General features: G+C 40.9%; 1 protein-coding gene across 1 annotated transcript in view; it reads left to right on the top strand.

The window, feature by feature from the left end:
- The first annotated feature begins 922 nt into the window (after positions 1-922).
- The window catches only part of ZFYVE26 (zinc finger FYVE-type containing 26), a 48,462-nt gene continuing 29,642 nt past the window's right edge, over positions 923-19,742 (top strand). Inside the window, exons 1-17 of the mRNA XM_059473587.1 lie at positions 923-1,164; positions 2,618-2,696; positions 3,358-3,447; positions 5,321-5,873; positions 7,132-7,262; positions 8,075-8,239; positions 9,337-9,425; positions 9,701-9,861; positions 13,123-13,302; positions 13,904-14,557; positions 15,237-15,326; positions 16,008-16,076; positions 16,702-16,853; positions 18,181-18,379; positions 18,708-18,971; positions 19,154-19,273; positions 19,537-19,701. Coding sequence (XP_059329570.1) covers positions 974-1,164; positions 2,618-2,696; positions 3,358-3,447; positions 5,321-5,873; positions 7,132-7,262; positions 8,075-8,239; positions 9,337-9,425; positions 9,701-9,861; positions 13,123-13,302; positions 13,904-14,557; positions 15,237-15,326; positions 16,008-16,076; positions 16,702-16,853; positions 18,181-18,379; positions 18,708-18,971; positions 19,154-19,273; positions 19,537-19,701 — 3,352 coding nt within the window. The 5' untranslated portion in view covers positions 923-973. The remainder of the gene's footprint in view (positions 1,165-2,617; positions 2,697-3,357; positions 3,448-5,320; positions 5,874-7,131; positions 7,263-8,074; positions 8,240-9,336; positions 9,426-9,700; positions 9,862-13,122; positions 13,303-13,903; positions 14,558-15,236; positions 15,327-16,007; positions 16,077-16,701; positions 16,854-18,180; positions 18,380-18,707; positions 18,972-19,153; positions 19,274-19,536; positions 19,702-19,742) is intronic.

Raw genomic sequence — 19,742 nt, 5'->3', positions numbered from 1 at the left:
GGTGCGAGGCCAGGGGGACGCCCGGGGAGCGGCACCGGGAGCTGCGCCGGCACATCTCAAACGAGTGGTGAACATTCCGGGCCAGGGGGCACAACCTACCCGTAAGATACTCTGTTCTACATATGCATACTTGTATATGTAATACATTCAAACCCCAGTTCATTTATTTATTGATACCGACACTCTCCTCTCTCAAATGCATAACTACATATGGATATATACATATATATGTCGTTATATACAATTTACAGCCTTATACGTACACCTATATGTAGGTCTGTATACCCCATGTATATACCTACATATACTGTATACAGTGTAGATGCGTAAATATATATTTGTATATATGTAGAGGGGTGTGTGTATATATATATATATGTGTGTATGTATATGTGTACCAGCGTGAAGTGTATGTACAGGGTCATACAGCTGTACAAGGAGTACCTATACTCCCACACACACGTGTACATGCATCGCCGCGGCTGTGTGTGGGTGTATTTACGATTAAACCCGCACCCACAGCCGCCCGCACCAACCCTGAGCCGCCCCCCGCCCCCTCACGGACCCCGGCGTCCGCACGGGGGGCGGAGCTTCTGGCGGGAGCCAATCAAAGCCTCGCGAGGCACCAGCAAGGGGCGGAGCCGGCAGGTGGGGGCGGAGCCTGGGCGCGGTTACTGGGGGCGGGGCTTGCCCTGCCCGAGCTCTCTCGGCGGCGTCAGGCGCCCCAACCAAACATGGCGGTTTATTTACATTCCGCCCCGGCTCGGCCAATGGGCGGGCGCCTTGCCCGCGTGCCCGGCCGGCGGTGCGGTCAGCTGAGGCGGCGCCCAAGATGGCGGCGAGGAGGGGCGGCGGTGCCGGGGCGGTGCCGTAGAGCCGAGCGCCGCCGGGGCCGCGCCGTGCCCCGCCAGGGAGCGCGGCATCGCCCTCGTGTGTGTCACCCCGGCCCGGGTCATCCCGTCGTCCCGGGAAGATGCATTCTTTTGGGAACGAAGAGGTGGATTCTCTGCAGCGTCTTTTCGGGTTTTTCTGTGAATGCGTACGGCGCGGGCACTGGGAGCTTGCCCAGGCCTGCGTGCCCCAGCTGAGCCGGTGGCACGGGGACGGCCCCGCGAAGGTGGAGGCGATTCTTCAGGCTCTGGTAGCCTGTCCCGTGGCTGTAAGGTAGGTGAGGTACTGCTCTGGTTCCTTGGACTTGAGTGTGAAATGGAGAGGAGCAATTGGCTTAGTGTTGGCTGTGGGAGACAGGTAGAATCAGGGAAGTAGCACTTCAGTGCTGAGGTGTCTTGTGATGCTGTTGTCTGAGCTTTGATGTCTTATCACTGACCAAGAACTTAGCAGGCTGCCCATCCCACCGGGATAACGAGTTGTGTTCATTTACGTAGCTGATATGGTGATTGATACAAGCTTGAAACTACTTGGAAGCATTTCAGAACTGATTTAGTTAGATTTTAGCGAGGGAAAGGGACCATCTCTTGAAATTACGTTTCTTTGACGCTGAGCTTCGGTTAGTTTAGAAATGGAACCACCAAGATCAGTGGTGAAGTTATTTAAAAGGTTATCTTGTTTCCAGCTAATGAAAAATCTCCTGATTTCTAAAACTGCAATTCCCAGAAGTTCAAATTATGCTGTTGATTTCTTGTTTCTCTCACACTGTATTTTGGAATGGCATCCATTTTACTCAATCCCAGTTACTTTTTATCTCTTACTTTTTATTTTTTCAGTTAGGTGTATATGAAGTGTGACTTTTTATCGATTCAGGGAACACTGGTAATCCCCCTGTCTAATCAGATGATCATATTTCTTCACATTAAAGTTTGTATAATATTTCAGTAAGGGTTCTGAGAGACAATTTGCACTGACAGCAGCTGAAGGAGTCTGGAGGAAGGTGTGCTCGTGGTTAGATGAATATTGCCAACAACCACTGAGACATAGGAATTTTCAATCTTTTGATCTTTAATAGCTAGGCTATCACTTTTAAAGGCTTTAGTTAATAGTGCTGAGATTTTTAAAGGACAGGAAACAATACTGTGCTTTTTCCTTTTCCTGGTCCCTTTGAAAGTATTGAATATGTTCCCAACTGTGTAGGCTTTGGAATGTTGAAGTACTGGAGGATGTGAAATGCTGATGGAAATTAGAAGGACTCTTTGTTTAATTAGTTTAATTACTTCATTTTTAATTTGGATATAGAGCTGCATTTGGGTGCTGTGGCCTAAAATTTGGCTTCATTTTTTTGGTAGAAATAGACAGAACAGGAAATAGCAGTGTTTGGCAAGTGGTCACATTTCAACGAAATCTGCTGAAGTGCTCAAAGACAGCAGTACAGACTGAACTTTGGACCAGAACTAGATTCTTTGTTTTGAGGAACTATGCTAGTAGTATTTGGTGTATCTAAAAGCAGGTTTTTGCACAGCAGAAGTCACTGAGTTGATGTGCAAGAACACCAATATTCTGGTTTCTCTGCATTGTTTTCCTTTTTCTTTGGCTACTTACTTGTCTTTGTTTTTATCTCCTCAAAGAGATACAAAATCAAAATGATCTCTGACGGTGTTTTTGTGGATCTTGGATATGGAGACAACCTTGTATAATCCCCTGTGTATGCCCCTTGCTTTTGTAGATGTGGACAGAATTCTAGCCCATCAAGAGCTGCATGGCTTTGGCTTCTTGTGCTGGAAAAATGGCTTGCCATGAATCAGGTACAGAAACATCTTCATGATTCCAAATGCACTTCATAGCTCTGACTTCCAAGTCCAGAATGACTCCCTAGTTGCTTATTTAAATGTAGGCTTTCCCATGTTTCATGGAATTAAGTTCTTAAGATATCTGGAGACATGCACTGCTTTTGCATTTAACAGATTTATCAAGAAAGAACTGTAATATTCACACTGAAGAAAAACTAGCAGTTTTTTGAAAAGATATTCAAAGTTAACATTTTAGCTTTTCACATTCATGTAAATGAAAATCAGGAGTGCATCAACTTCTGCATTTGTGCAGCACCTCTCTTACAGTAAAGATTAAATGGCTGAAGCATCAGACAATTCTGAGGAATGTGCATACTTTTTTAAAAAAGTAATTTGTCCTTGGCACTACTTGGACTTGCATTTTTTCTTTCCATTCTGAGGATATGATGGTTTTGTGATTCTTGATGAGATCTGTTCCCAAATGTGTGGATAAATAAAATCAACTGGTGTGAGAGCAGAACCTAACTGGAATAGCCTTTAATTGAGGACTAGATTACTTCAGAGAGATATTTCAGTCTGCCTCAAAGTGTTAATTAAATAGTTATGATTATGTTTATATGCTAATGTAAATAGAAGTTTTATGACTAATACATTTCCCGTTCTTATATGGTTTCAGAAAACTGTTCCAGTTGCTCTTCGGAAAGAAACTGAATTTTTGTTGTTCTTGGAAGAGCTACAGAAAGATGTCTCTGAGGAAGTCCTAAAGGTGAGCTGCTTCTGTGTCCTATTTCTTCTTGTTCTGCAGTATGCCCAGCTTCATCAGATCGAAGGTAATGTTTCCTGCTAACTGCCTGAGATGTTAATGTGTTATTAATCTTCTAGGCAACTGAGAGAGAGTGTAATTCAGATTCCTTTGTGAAGTTAATCTGTGCCTGCAAGTGATTTCTCTGGCTACAGTGGAGGCTGCAGGCAGGCAAGGAACAGGTTTTTCTACGTGCCTTTTTTAACACACATCAGTCCTGACTGCAGCTGCTTGCCACAGCCTTCAGTCCATAGACACCTGTAATAATCATAAACCTACAACCCACTGAGAGCCCAAATAAACTGTAGTCAGTAAGCACATTTTAAATGTATGTGTATTTTCTTTTTCTTTCTTTGGGGATCTTAATTTTCATCCCCTATGCACCCCTTTTCCCCCTTCTGGAAGTTTTTGGATGCTCTGCTATTACTGCTGACGTTGCCTAGGGATTGATATGACGTGTTCTGAGGTCCAGGATCCACTTTCTACTATTAATTGAAATATGCAGGCTGATTTATTTGAGAAGTATGTGGAAATGTGCAAAGATGATTTATATCAAAAGCAAGTATAGAGCAGAATATCAGCAAAGTTGCTATCTGTAGAACTGTCCTAATTCAATGTTAGTTACAACAGATTTGGATCTGATGTGGTGTGTGAAATGTCATAAGGTGTTGCTTCTAGTTCTACAGATTGTAACTCCTTTAAGATACTCTTTTTTGGTTTGTCTATATTTTAAGAGGAAAATGAACTTACTATATTCAGGGGCTATTTCAGCTTAGCAAAAGTTGTTCAGTATTTCACTAAGGATACAGAATTAGCAATTACAGGATGAAACCAAGCGAAGTATACTTGAATGTTGATTAAAATAAATCTCTTTGAAGTTAGTTAATGAACAATGAAATCTGTTCATGTTGCCATCTCACCTCTGAGGTCATGAATGATTCCACCATTTTCTGCACTATCCACCAGTGTTGCATAGAAACATGAGATTCAACAATCTCATATCTTTGTCACAATTTCTGTCAGAGGCATGTTGGTAGGTAGAGTTACATTTTGATCCAGCAAATAATATTAAAAAAAAGGTATTGTGGTCTTGTTTTCTGTTCTCCTTCTTTGTGCACTCCATCCAGCTCTCCCCTATGTAATCTCTGAGGTGTCTCTTTGAGGCAAGGACAGCACTCACATAATTCTAGGAGTGCCAAAAGTACTTCTTGAGTGCTATTCAACTGGCTTGTCCCTCACCTTCCCAACTCTTCTTGGGTGGGTTAATTGGGTGTTTTTGTTTGTTTGTTTTCCCCTTGCCAGTTCTGAAATTGTAGGTTTGCTTCTGATAGGTAGAAAAATTATTGTTGCTTAAGTCTATGAGATTGCTTCTGAATCTTTTGGTCAGTTTTAATCAGATTTTAAAAATTGATGAGGACGATGTAGTTGGTAGATAGATGGTACAAATCTGGAAAAGTAGGAGAAAAAAACCCCACACATCACTATGCTCTTAAAGAACTATCAAGATACAGTTACACTAGGATATTGCTTAGAGGTAGAGTATGGCAGTGCTTCAGCCATCTCCTAGGCACTCCTGTGGTTCCTTGCTTGTATGTGGTCTTTATAGTGTACTTGTGTTTTACAGGATTCTTTGTATTTTGTTACATATTGAGGCATATCCACTCTTCTAGGAAAGATATTGGACAAAGTGAACCGTTATTAGTGGATTTCTTTAGTAGTATGGTGTTTCCAAATTGATTTATCTGCTTGCTTTCAAGTTTCTTCTATTTTTTTAAATAATTAATTTCGTATATTATTGTAGTCTAAAAGGCTTACTCTTTTATTATTTTCCTACCAGGAACTGTTTGAAGCATTTGAGTGCACACAGAACAAGCCCATCACAGAGAGCAAAAGAAGAGATGATTGTTCTCACAAATTCAGTTTGGATGTTGTTTCAGCTCTCCGGAAGCTTTTGCTGCGGGCTCCCCAGAGGGCAAAAGCCCTGCTGGAGTTCTTCCAGGGGGAGCAAAGCACACCCTGCTCCTCACTCCAGCAGTATCACTCTCTGAAAAACATCTTTGTCGAGTTCCTTTGTGACTCCTTGAAATCTCTGCAGAGGCTTCAGAGCAGCTCTGAACTTTCAGCTGAGCTAGATCAAAGAGAACTAGTAGATACCATTTATGCTGCTCTCAGTATAGTGACTTTTGAGGTGGAGCATCAAGCAGATGAAATAAAGCACCTATTCAGGGAGCTCTTGGATGTATGCTGGGCTGAGGGGAGCCCTCTGAGGGAAGAGAAGCTACTAAACTGTATGTTGAGGAAACAGAGCCATGGCCTGCTAAGCCTCTATAGCAATGTTGTCACAGAAAGAACAAGAGAAAAGTTTTTGTTGTCAAAATCAATACAAAAAGGTTTGTTTCACTTTTTGCTTTGTACTAATCTCCTGTTTACCAAAACTGTTAAGGTATTAAACAGACAAGTAGTCAAGACTGGTTCTCTCCCCTACATTTCTGCAGTCTATGCTATGTTTTGTGATCACTTCCTTTACCACACCTTGTTGTGTTCTATTTTAATCTGCTCAGCATTTCTCTTGATGAAAATCTTGCTTGTAACTTGAAGTTTGATACTCCATATATATACAGTTTTTATTTGTTCACCTCCAGCTCAGGGTCATCTGTGTTGGAGTATGTTCCATTTCTGGCCAGTAGCAGTTCAGTCACTTCAGTAATCCCAAAATGTTCAAACCCCTTAATATTGAAAAAGAAAACTTATGAAACTGGAAGGAGCTGTGGAGAAGGGTGATACCCCAGCAGGAGGGAAGATGCACTTTGATACCTGCTCACTTGCCAGAGCCCAGCTGTTGGTTTTGTACCAACCATGGCTTCACAGCCTCTGTCTAGCTGCCTGTGACTGGTGCATTTAGCTGTAACTCAATCATCCTGATGGGTCCCTTCCAGCTCAGCATATTCTGTGATTCTTTGAGGATCTCAGCTGAAGCTGAATGGCAAGTGATGCCCATGGCCTTGTCAGTGAAGTAGCAAGGAGGGAAAAGCTAGAATGCCTGCCTTTTTTGCTCACCTCTGTTCACTGTGGTGTAAGTCAGCGGGGTTTCTATCCTCACTTCTCCTTTCACTCAGGGATGGCTGAAGGGAAGCTCAGGCTGGTGTGGCAGACTCTAGAAATTCTGATAGTAACTAGAGTTAGTGCTTCCTCGTGGGGAAAGAGCAATGGAGATCCACATACCTTCACTCTCATTGGGAGTAGTTTGGGTCTCATTTTGCACAGATTTGAGAAGTTCCAGTGCTGGACAAGTCTGCTAAAGCCCTGCGGAGTAGTGCAGTGTCCCAAGCACAAGTGAGAATTCATGCAACTCAGAGATAAGGGTGTGCTTGGCTAAAGAAAGTCAGTGTGACCTGAGCTGGTGCAAACAACCTGTGTGCTGACCAGGCTTTTGCTATGTTAATGATTGTCAATACAGTTTTTCTGGTTTTCTGTCTGACCTCTGTCAAATTTCTTTGCTTGGTCTTCCTGTTACCCAGTAGTAACATGTAACAGCTGGTTAGTGAATGAGGAAATACTGAGTGTTTCTCAGTTTAAAATAACAGCAATTATGCTTCTCTCAGAGGTACCCCTCTCTACTGGAAGGTAATATTGTTGTGATGTTTTTAGGTTCATCTGAGCAGCTGGATACAGAGCAAACTGTGATGAGGTTGTTCTCAGATCCCAAAGAAGCTCCTTCTTGGAAGACAGCCTATTTCTACTGCTTGAGCAGCAGCAAGCACTTTCTGGAACAGATTCTGGTACAGCCATAAAATCATTAACAGGGAAACCCAATGGAGGCTAAAGTCAGTCCCTGTGTTGAACATACCTCAGTGGTGCACAGAAGCATTTTGTATTCAAATAATGTTTGCCAGGGGTGATGACTGATAGGAGCAAGGAGGTAATGGTGATAACTCCCCTACTTCCAGCAGTGCAATAAAACTGCTGGTGAGATTTTTGGAAAAGCTTATCTGCATGCAGGTTGAAGATTAAATCTTCAGGGTTTAAGTCTCATTTTCTGCTTGTAGTTTTGTTGGATGCAAGATTTACCTCATGACCTTGAACTTGTTGCTTTCTAATGCTGGTAGACTTGGGGCATTGAGAACAGTTTGCATGGTAAAATTTGTGGTGCAAACAGTCTGCTATGAATTAATTGTTTTTATGTAGATACATGGATAGAAGAAATAGAATACAGGCAGGTGGTCACTGTTAAAAGTGTGAGGTTTTAAGGTTGAGCATGTTTCAACTTTTGCATAATGTGCTTGTAGAAGTCTTTTACATTATGTCCTTGGCGGAAATGTAATAAATAGAAGGAATGCCAAGATAGTATAGAGTGGAATGTGAATTGGTTCTGCAGTAAGCATTTGAAAAATGGTGGTTTTTTTCCTCATGACATCTTTACTAATAAGTATGCTGATGGCCTGGACAATATAAGTTTAGGGAAGTTCTGGGTGCAGAACTTCACTATTTTAGTGAAGCTGATACTGAAATGGCTACTTCCTTACATAGTCTGCCAGGCATTATGGGTCTCCACATTTTGGAAAAATTAATACTTCTTTCTTTTATTTTCTAGGTGACTGCATTAGCTTTACTAAAAAGAGAAGACTACTCAAGCCTGAAGAGCTTGTTGAGGAGAGAATTCAACCCTCTTAGCCGCCTCCTGGTGTTGTTAGGATGGACTCATTGTCAGAGCTTGGAATCAGCAAAAGCATTGCTATGGACTCTACACAAAACTCAGGTAAATCAGCAGAAAGCAAGTGGTAGTCTCCCAGTCTGAGTCCAAGTAATGCAATTTGTTTGCAAAAACAAGTAAAACCAGGGAGTTTTCAGTGAGAATGTCAGTCTTCCTCAAGATGGAATTGAAAAAGCTGAGATATTACGGTCGTGTGCAGGTATCATTATGTAGGGACACTTGCCTTTCTTTTGATTTCTTGGCTGTGAAGACAGCATGACTGCAAAGGAGACTGAAAGTTTCTCTTGCATAAACTCATAAACAGCCTCTGCTGTTAACATGAGCAGCATAAAGAGAAAAGACAGCAATGGTTGTTGATTAGTTTTGAAAAGAGCTGGGGCATCTTTCTTTCATATAATTTCCGTCAGTGAGTCATCCCTGGGTAGTGACTAGTTCAGGCCTAAGTTTAGCAACAGGGTGGCTTGGAAATTCCCCATACTCATTCTCAAAGCAAAATGATAAATGACAAGAGCTGTGAGTGAAAGATGCACCTTGTTTGGGAACAGTCTTCATCTGTGCAAAAGAAATGGGGCTCTGAAGGTGTAGTTGCACTTAGATGATGCCTGCTGGCTGGCTTAGCTGTCAGAGGTGGGGAGGTGAGGAGCCTTGTACTGCTGGGTCACAGTGCAGACCTAAGCTGGTATTGCCTTAAGGGAGTTACTCTCTTGGTAATACACCAAAAATCTATCCCGTAGCTTCTGCAAAGTTAAACTCTTAGCAGGCAGTCATCTGTAGTAGGAAAGCAAGTGGGAAAGGAGAATAACCATCTGCTACCTAGTATGGCATCTTTCAAGTACATGATTAGTTCTAGAGATTACCTTTAGACTGTTACTAAGAAGCATTAATTTGTGTTTTATAAGCTTTTCTTGAGCAGGGGTGTAGCCACCTTTCTATGATCTGTAGATGTGTCAAGGGGAGGCTGACTGACTTTTATGTTCTGTCAGAATAGCCCTCCTTTGCTGGCTTTAATAAATCTGGCAGTTTTCTGTATTTGAAATTTATTACTTGGTAAAGTCTTGCAAACAAACGTGTGAGAAATGATTCTGCTGTCTGGCTGGGGGATTTGTTGTAATGAGATTCTGTTTTTTTGTCTTTCCATTTAGGATCTGTGCAATGATTCAGTATTGAAAGATTTTTGTGATGGGCTGTGGACTCACGTGGAAGTTCTTGAATGGTGCATGCAGCAAAATAGGTAAAATGATCAGAAGGACTTTTTCCAAACTATGCTGCCAAATCTACCTGTTAAGTCAGCTTACACATGCAAATAGAGAAGGTGTTATTTTCTTGGCTAATCATGTAATAGTGACTGTATATACAAGCTCCTGAAATATCTCATGGGTTGCAGTTATACTCTTTGTTTCTCTTTTTAATTGCAGTAGTTTGGTTCAATCAGAATTAGAGTGGGAGTTACATCTTTAAACATGGCTGAGACTTAAATCTGTGTCATCTCTTTGTTCTCTCTTGTAGTATTACTGTCCCAAGGAAGGTTCTGTTGCAACACTTGCACAATCTGGATTGCCACACTGCAGTGTATTCTCTGCATCATCTCACCAATCTTCTGGCACTGAATGAAGATGATGTTATTGAGCTTCTTCAAAAAGTTCCTGCCAGAGACCAGCAGATGCAGGGTAAATGTATAGGGTTGTGAGAACACAAAAAACTCACAATCTCTTTGAGTATGTATGTTCAGGACTTCTGCCAGGATTTGTTCTCTTGATCTGCTTCTGTAATTGTGGAAGACACCAGTTACTAGCTGTTTTGTGGAAGAACATGTGGAAGAGCATGTGGAAACTATTTTAGAAACCTTTTGGGGAGTAAATTATCTTTCAAGAAGGAGTTGTGAGATCTCTTTGATCTCACAAGGATAGATGTCTGAAAGAGCTTTTTCAAGATGGTAACAAGACTTGGCACATGCTCATGATACCTGCTGCTCATTGTAACTTGTAACACCTTTAGTTTGAAAAAGAGGTGTATAGTTTGTATTTCATTGCTCTTTAATTGAAAATCAAAGAGCAAAACCAGATGAAATTGTCTATATCTTGTACTATAACATCTTAATTTTTGAAAGAGATAAAAAGTGGGTTTTTAAAATTCTGGTATTAATTGTTACCAAATTTAAATTTAGTATTTAAATTAGTGAGACTTAGCTACAGCCTGTGTGTACATTGCTCCTGCTTCACTTCTCTCATGTTCCAGTCGGGTGCCTAAAATACCTGCAACAGCTAAACACATCAGATCACTTACAAGTGACTGTCTTTGGTCACACCTTTGATTGCATCCTGTGTCCAGGTTCAGCTGCTGCAATTTTAAAGCTGTTTTCTGATGGGTCCTCTTAATAATGATTATTAAGCTCCATTTTCCTGCGTGCACTAGAACCTAAGAAGCTGCAGAATTTGTTTTCTAAATATTTCTTTTATGTTTGTGAATTTGGACATGTGTAATTGCAACCTGTGTTGCATGGAGAGCTCTCAGTGATGGATCTTGCACAGATTTTTCCAGATTACCTAGTGGGAAGCAGGTTTCCCTCCTTCCATATCATGTTGTTGTGATGTTGATTTCTATTCCTACTACTACAGGTTTTGGTGTTAAAATTATCATGACACTTGTCTTGAATAATCTTAAAAGATGTAGGAATTGAAACTCTATATAGATCTTTATTTTCAATGTCCTGCTTTCTGCAATTGTTTTGTTGTTGCTGCTGTTGTGGGTTTTTTTAAACAGTTCTTACATTTGAATTATTTTCTGCTTAAATTCTGTTAAAGCCTTTCAAAAGCAGGAAGAGGCAGTCCCATAATATCTTCTGGGAGCTGCATGACTGTAGCAAAAGAACTCTAACTGCAGTTTCTCTTCTTTTTTTCATGTCACAATAATTTATAGAAATAATTATTGGAAGACAAATCCTCCTTCTCTTTTCAATCCAGCAATTATTGCAGAATTCAGATCATTGTATAAAAACACAGCTTAATAGAATCTCCTTTAAAATTCTATTTTGAGGTGTAAAAGGAAGAGAGGAGTCATAAACTTTGGTTTTGTCAGATATAATGATGTTAACAGGCCTTTTCCTCCCATCACCCCACATGCTTCCCCCTCTCCCCCTTCTTTTTAGTATGTATCTGTCAGCTGCAGTAGTGAAACCACGGTAGTGGCAAGCAGTTGAGTTCAGGCTATGCAAAACATTGGTTTTGATCAGTCATGGTGAACAGCAATTTCCTCATGAGTTACAGTATTCAAAAAGAAGGTGTTAGTATTTCTGGCATAGGAAAACCAGTGCTATTAGTTAAAGGATTGTTCTTCAGTATTGGTTTAAGGAAAGTCTCAGTAAAGGAGGAGGATTGGTTTAGGTACAAACACTGACACAGACTCAACTCACTGCATCCAGGGTTTTTCACATGTGAGGCAAAAGTGTATTAAACTTACTTTTGATTACCAGTATCTGTTACAGTATCTTCAGCTAACTATTTCTCTTTTCCAGAGTATTGTATTTATCAAATCTCTAGCTTTACCTGCCTGAAGTCCTCTTAAGGCAGTGGTATTGGGAGGTATTTGGGTATTTACATATTAGTGTAGAGCTTCTGGGCAACAGTAGAATTTCAGTGGCCATGTGGGTTCTTCAGAGGATTCAGATGTGGATGTCTCCTCAGTTCCATCTGCTCTGTACATTTCATTTTCCATCACTGTCACTGTTTAGAATGGCAGTGATAGGGAATAACTGTTTCCAGCTGTTTGTGCTCTCAGTCCTTTTGCTTTGGCTGTTCTGTAGTTCAGAAAAGTTCAGACTAGTGCTTTTCTTTGCAATTGTGCTCAAACTTTGTGGAGGACAGTGCTGAAATAGTTTTTAGGTTAGGTAGTTCTGTTCAGTTACAGAATTTGGATGTGGACATTGTCAGTACATCGTGCTTTGCACCTATGCTTTGTTAAAAAAAGATAACTTGACAAATGCTTTTCCTGCTTGACAGCAGGTAGAGACACAATTCATTACTTGTATGAGAATACAGGACAGTGGATTCCAAGCACTAATTTAACACTATGTGTAGTTGTCAGGGCTTTTTTTTCTTTCTTTGTTGTGGGGTTCTTTTAACCTTTTTACAATAGATGAATAATTCATCTACTGTCAGCATAACAGAGTATATGACACTATATTGTGTTCCTGGGTGAAGGGGATGATGATGTGATTTGTACAATTTGAAGCTGTCCTGTTCTCTTGTACTCGGAAGGGATCATGTCTTGGCACGTGGTACCTTTCCTCAGAAAAAACCCAAAGGGGAAGAGAAGTGTCTGCAGTACTGCTCTAGTTTGCATTTATCATAAATGTGTGAAGGAAACTGTGGGATTGACTTCTTCTTTAGTCAGTTGCAGATTGTGTTTGATCTATTGTGTCAGCCACTGTGAATCAACCATAATATCTATTTATTAGTATAAATCTGAAGAAGTAAGAATCTATTCTTACTACAGTCATAGCCTGTCTACATTGTTTGCCTACTCATCTACTGTGTACTATAACACGGAATTCTAAGATGCTGAAATGAAGCAGGATTTGCCCCTCTGTTGTAAATGCAGCAGTACAGCTTAACCACACACTGCTAATGAGAGTCATTGTGAGGGATTTTGGTCATTCTATGCTGTAGTCAGGTCCTGCTACACAAGTTCACAGAAAATTTCATTTTTAGAAGGGGATCCAGACCTGACTTTTCTGTGCCCATCTGTTGTGGGTTGTGTTGTTTGGGCTTTTTTCCCAAAAGTAACGGTGAGATAGATCAAAGCTGAGACAAAAACAGCACTGGGGAAGAAAGACTGGTTAACTATTGCTGTGCAGGAACTTCAGGAGAAAATTAACTTGTTTTCTTGTTTACCTCCTACCCCCTCACCACCCTGATTTCACTCCACGGCAGCCACGCTCCCTAACACCCTGAGTCAGCAGCGCAACCTGGCCCTCTTCAGAGCGTTCTGTGCCATGAAGTATGCAATCTATGCTCTCTGTGTGAATTCACACAGGCATGCCAGGTGCAAGGATTGTGTACACAGCCTTCTTGGTGATGTCCCTGAGGATGCAACTTCTGGAGAACCAGCAGGTGATTGGCCTCCTTTCTCAGGTTCAGTAATGTGTGCTTCTCCATGCAGTTGCTAGGCTCTGAATTATCACTTAGTATGAGGATAATGTTGCACCTTGTGTACATATGGTATTTTATTCAGTGGGCTATGGATGCTTTTCAAGCAAGTATAATGGTATTTCTTTGAGATATTTCTATTTCTTTAGTAATAATAGGTATTAATAAGCTACCAGCCTTGTTTAAAAACATTTAAGGCAATTGTACAAAAAATATAGTGCTAAAAGGAAGTGATACTAGATATAGGATTGTAGTGACAGATAATTTAGAAGAGTTTATGATTTCCCAGAGCTGAAACTGATTTAATGGCTAGAATTGGTGGAATCTGAATTTGCACATTGTTGAACAGAGCCGTAATGGGCATTGCTTAGGGGGAGGAGGCATACACTACCTTTCTAAATGTAAAATGTTGGACATGTATTTACTTGGTTTTTGGAGGAATGACTGGGTCTGAGCCACTGCATTAATTCCCCTTCTGGGATTTTCTTAAAAGGCACAAGTTGGAGCAAGGAATCCCTGAAACATGTAGAATAAATGTTCTTTATTTTTGTTTTTAATTGTACAGATTACTCTTCAGTATTTCCTCAGTACATTGCAAAGTGTCAGCAGTTCTTAAGGAGTGTTCCCATTCCTCTGCGCCTGGAGGTTTTGGAGAATATTTTCTCCTTGCTTTTCATTTCCTATAATGACCTCTATACTGACACTCCTCTACCTGAGGACTATGCAGAGGATGAAGACCTTGACAAAAAGTGCGCTACTCTGAGCGTAGAAGGCAGTGACAGTCGGCAGTCCTCCACCACACAAAGTCCCCAACACCTAACAGAGGCTGAAAAAAAATCAGAGAATTCTCTGCTGGCTGCACAAACACTTCACACAGATACCCAAGATCTTTGTGACTCTGTGTTAGATGGCAAAAGCTGTGAAACCTCTAAGCCAAGCTGCCTGGATCTGAAACACTTCACCAGTGGTGTTACTGGATTTTTAGTGGATGATGTGGCCATGGAGGCCTTCCTCACATTGCTTCTCAACCACTTGGAAGAAATCCAGAGTTCTCTCCCGTGGGACTCCAGTAATGTGCTTCGTGAAGAGCTGGAGCTTGTTGAGTGCTTGAATCTTTCTGCAAGCAGAGATGCCTTTGGAAGTCGCGTGTTACAGTTTTCCAAATACCTTTCTGAAGCTCACTGGCGATACAAGGTGGTGATGAGTAACAGAAATGCAGGTAGGCTTTGTATTTGGCACTTTCTGATATGTTACAGCTATCCAGACAGTGATTTCAAGGCTAAATTCCGTGAGCATCTCACTGAGGGAGCACATTTTGGCAGATACTGAGAGAGTGACCTACCTGGAGACACCTGGTGCTTGCACCATTTTCCAACAGAAGTGATCTCTATTCTAATCAGAAAGTTTGGGTCATTTTCTCATTTCCCTCCCCTTTGTGGATGCACTGCTTCTGTTTGCCTTTGTCCCACCCCTTTGTCACAAATCACACTGCAATGATATGAAGGGACATGGTGATGTTGGATCCAGTGCAAGCCAAATAGTCTCAGCTTGTTCATGGACAGTGTTGATTTAGCCTAGTCTGGAAACATGTTAGGAAAATGTGTCAGAGGAGGTTGTATTATTCTGGATGATTGTTGAAGTAGCTTGAACAGCACATTCAGGAACCTGTTTCTCACCCTTCTCCATAGCCCATAACTTGCTGCCCTTGCTGCTATGAGGTTTGGTCTTGTATCACGTGTAGCTTATTGTGTATGTCAGACTATGTAAGCTCCATGTCCCAAGAAAGACTTTGCAGTCTGGACCTTAAATGTTGCAAGTTTCCAAACTTGTGTTCAACTGTTTGTCAAGTCTCCCTCTATGAAGCTATTTGGTAATGTTTTTGTTTAAATATTTCACAGAACATCAGCTTGCAGCATCCAGGAGATATTGCTCTTTAATCAGGTGCTCCAGCTTGAAGAAACGAAGTAGATATCGGAGGTACAAGACAGGTGGGTTGAAAAAGTGTCTTGGAGAAGGCACTTCTGAAATGTGCATAATTTTCCTGTGCTCATGGCTGAATGCAATTGCATTTAATGGCCTAGGAGTAGAGAACTAGATTTATTTCCTTTAGTTGTTTTCTTAGTGGTTTGAAGTGTCAGTCCAGTTCCGCTTGGATTGTTTTCTAAAGCTCATCTGCACAAATAACTTCCTTCCAAGAAGAATAAATTCTTTCAATCAAGTCTGATTTGGGGCAGGGGAGAACTTCAGCTACAGTACTAATTTTTCCCTTTCTCCCCTATGTCCATGACTGTTCAGTATATTTTCATTCCTGTTGTGGTATTATCTAGGATGTGAATTAACAGGAGTCTGTGGCATACATTGGCAACCTTAGGAGAAAGCTGTGTTCCTCACCTTTTTTCTATTTAGCCTTTGAAAAGCATGTCTGGTATTGGAGTGGCATTTTCCAAAATATGAAAGTGTCTGACATGAGTCACTGATGGGCCACCCCGCATAGTCTCTAAGCCTAGCATTTTCTTCAAATCAGCAGTTTTTGCCTTTATCATAGATGTCAGTGGTGGCTCATTTACAAGATACTCTTGAAGATCTCTTGAGGTTGCTTAATCTGTTATTGGCAGTAAGTTTTAATAAAAGTGCATTTAATGTGCTGATTTTGATTTTTTCCATTTTAGATGGGAAAGAGGGAGCATCCAGTCCATCATTAGAAAGCACAAGTAGCGAGCTAAGCACCAGTACCTCAGGTAACAAGTCACAAAAGTAGTATTTCTTTGTCTTTTCAGTGTGCATGATGAAGAATTTGCTTGAGTAGTTAATGTGAATTACTGCTGTGTGCAGGACAGAATTCTGTCTTTTCGCTTCTCGGAGGTCCTATTTTTGGATCACCCTTTGGTAGTCAGAGTAACGTGTATCTTTGTCTGGAATAAGAGAATTAGATTTTTCTTGGTATCTTTGGCTTGCAGGAAACAGTATGCAAGCAATATAGTGGTCTGCAAACCATAAAAAAAGCTAATGAACTGATAGTCATGTAAGCTAAGACAGCTTAGGCATGCTGGAATGATCTAATAGGTCAGATGCTTTAGACTTCTCCCTTTGTCCATGCTGAACCAGTGCCTGTGTGCGCATTATATAGCTCCTGAAAAGTGTTACACAGGGATGAGATCCAAACTGCAAATTCTGACCAAATAGTGAAATGTTAGGAGAATTTTTAACAGGATGTTTATGTTGACTTCTTTACCCTAAAACTTGCTTGCAACTCTGGTCCTATATTTTTGTGTTAAATATGTGAAATGCTGTTATCTGCTAGGTGGCTGTTACTTGGTGAAATGTGTTTTCCCTAATAGTATACTGATGAATTCTGTCTTGCAGAGGGAAGTACCAGTAGTGTGTCTGGCTTGAGCGATTTGGAAAGCAGGGCAAGACCACGTCAGCAGAACTCTCTCATTCCTATGATGCTTTCCCCACCAGAATCACTGTTAGTTTCTTGTGTTTTGAGAGGGAACTTTGTGGAAGCCCACCAGGTAAATAAGGTGCATGTATTTCAATTTTTGAATTAAATTGCTGCTTCTTCTGCGTTTAGCAAACATAGGGCTTCCAAGTGAAAGAAACACTTCAGAAGTAGAAGCAAGTGGAAGGAACAAAGATATTCCAAACCAACATCCCATTGCAGGGTTTTTCTGCCTTGTTATGTGAAAATGTTTTCTCTACACCTGGGTTCTCAAAGCATGCAAATGTTTGATGAGAGCTAGTCAAGCATAGTGTTTCAACTGACTGAAGAATAGAGAGATCATGTGAAGTCTCATGAGGACTCAGCTTTATTTGAACTGCTTTATTTAATCCGTTTTTCAAAACCATGGCACTCTTCCACTTGTAACCCTGGTAGAAACATGCAAAGGTGTTCCTTACCCAGAGCAGTGATTATTTTCATTTGAGGGAGGTATGTTTTGAGACTAAATTTGTAGTATTGAAAACAGGCAGAAAGACTTGCAAATTGACAGTCCGCATATTTGTGATTCTTTGCTCACTCACAGCTGTGCATACCTTTCTCTGTGTGGCTTTTGAGCTGATGCTCTGAAAAAATACCTTGAGGTGCATCAATGAGTGAATCTTCTGTCAAAATTGTGACCTGGCTGAGTTTTGGGTAGCCATACTGGAACAGTTCATGTCACTTAACCATTGCATTAACATCAGGTTACTACTCAGCCAATTAGTTCTGTTTTACTCCAGGCATGTCACTTCATCTTCTCCCTACTTACAGGGCCAAAGGAGCATTTTGTTTTGCTTTGTTGCCTTGATTTTCAGTATCACCAGTGATAAAGCATTCAAGCTTGGTTTGTATTCTGTTGTTGGTTTCTTAGTTGGTTGGTTGAGTTTGGTTGTTGGTTTCATGCACAGCTCTGCCTAGCTACTTTGTGTTTAAATTTTGAGAAGGTATTCCTTGCTGAATAAGAATTTATTTGAAATAGTCTGTTTTGGAGGCAAACTTGATAGATATCTCTCATTACATAGTGTATTGAAATTGTGGAGAGTCATTCTGAAAGGTGTGGGTTAGGAAAATTAATTCAGCCCTAATCCTGCAACAAATAATAGGTAAGCTTTATAATAATAATTGAAAAACATCTCTGAGGGTCTTTTTTTCCAGGCACTTAAAACTCTTTAGGAGAAAACCGCACCATTTCAGCCTGTTGTGTCTGTGGAGATGTTTTTCAGTTAAAGTATCTGTTTTATTCCTTTGTCTCCTCTAAAGCTCCCCACTCCCCCCCAAAGCTCCTTGACCTTTGAAAACTTCATTTGATTACATCTGTTGTTGTACATCTATTTAATTACATCTATTGCTACTTTTGAAAGGTGGCTTTGATGTTTAATCTGGAGACTTCCCCTTGCTATGGTGAGTTGGTTTTCATGGAGCGTTACCAAGAGGCTGTACGAGAAATGGCGAGAGTGGAGCACAATATTGAGAATCAAGCATCGGATGGCACTGGAGGCATCAGGAAATCTGGCAGTGGCCGTTCAACACTGCAAGCTATTGGGAATGCAGCAGCAGCTGGTAAGGACTGGGCTTTTTGAGTTCTCACAAAGGGTTGGGGAGAAGTAAAAAAAGAAGAAAAAAGCAACTCAGACAATGTCAAAATGAGTGTAGTGTTTGTTCAGAAGGGTAAGTGGTGGTTCTCTCAGTTAGAAAGAGACTATAAATGCTGAAAATTTGCTGTTGATGCTCGATTAGCTGCATCCATTCTACAGTAATTGATCGGTCCATGAAGCAGGCCACATATGGAATTATTTTCTATAAGGATTAAAAAATAGTTAACCCATTACAGGATCTGATCTAATTATGCTGTTAACCAGTGTTTGTGTGTTTTTGATGACACGTGTAGGTATGGTATTTTATTCCATCTCGGATGTTACTGATAAATTGCTTGCAACTTCTGGAAGTCTTGCTCCTGCTCTTCAAGAAAACTTCTGGATCAGAAACATCCAGCTGGAGCATACTGATCCTCTGCGAGAAGTCCTTGAGGACCTCAGTCCTTCAGCAATGGCAGCATTTGACCTAGCTTGTACTCAGTGCCGTCTCTGGAAGACATGCAAACAGCTTCTGGAGACAGCAGAAAGGAGGCTCTACAACAGCCTTGAAACTCGGGGTAGGCTTTTGATTTTTTTGTTTATCAGCATGGGCCTGGGAACAGAAAATGCCTCTCTGTGCTGTGTTGTTTGTGCTAACACCCAAGCCTTAATTAAATCTCATTTTGTACTTCCATGTTAGCATCTCTTTTTTCCACTCCTAACTTTGATTTTGTCTCCCTTTGCACGATGACTGTTCCAGGCCACCAACCTGACTTTGTTCTACTGCACTCTGAAGGTGTCAAGGGTTTTCCAGCAGTTCTCCAGCAAATAAGTAAAATTCTCAACTATTCCTGCACATCACAAGGTCAATCCAGACCAGGTAGTGTGCTTTGCTGATAAGGCTTTCTGTTGAAATGTGCTTAAATCAAATTCTTCTGTTGCAGTGTAAATTTGAACTCTTCATGTTTTGGTTTAGTATTTATAACAGAAAAGGCAAGGGGGATGTGACCTGAGCTCAGTTCTGTATAATCTGAAATGGTCTGGTTTTTTATATCATCATGCACTTCTGGTTTTGTGGGCCTTCTATGCAAAAGAATACGTGTGTCTTTGTTACAGTTGTTGTTTTTTTCTCCCTCTTTGTAGAGGTGTCTGATGAGAAAATAGGGAGTCATTTTCGATGCAGTATTGTAGACCTTCTGCAAGCTTGCTACCCAGCCTTGACTGAAGAAAGTATTACTAATGAAATTGTTTTATCACAAAACTTGGATCATATCCTAAAAGCACTGACATGTGTTGAACGTTCTGTGGGTGAGTTATTTTTGTGAACATAAAGACTGATTGATGTATGG

The sequence above is a fragment of the Ammospiza nelsoni genome, chromosome 6 (assembly GCF_027579445.1).
Source record: "Ammospiza nelsoni isolate bAmmNel1 chromosome 6, bAmmNel1.pri, whole genome shotgun sequence".
Taxonomy (NCBI): domain Eukaryota; kingdom Metazoa; phylum Chordata; class Aves; order Passeriformes; family Passerellidae; genus Ammospiza; species Ammospiza nelsoni.
Note: the sequence above shows the minus strand (reverse complement) of the source record. Positions and strands in the feature narration are given on the sequence as shown.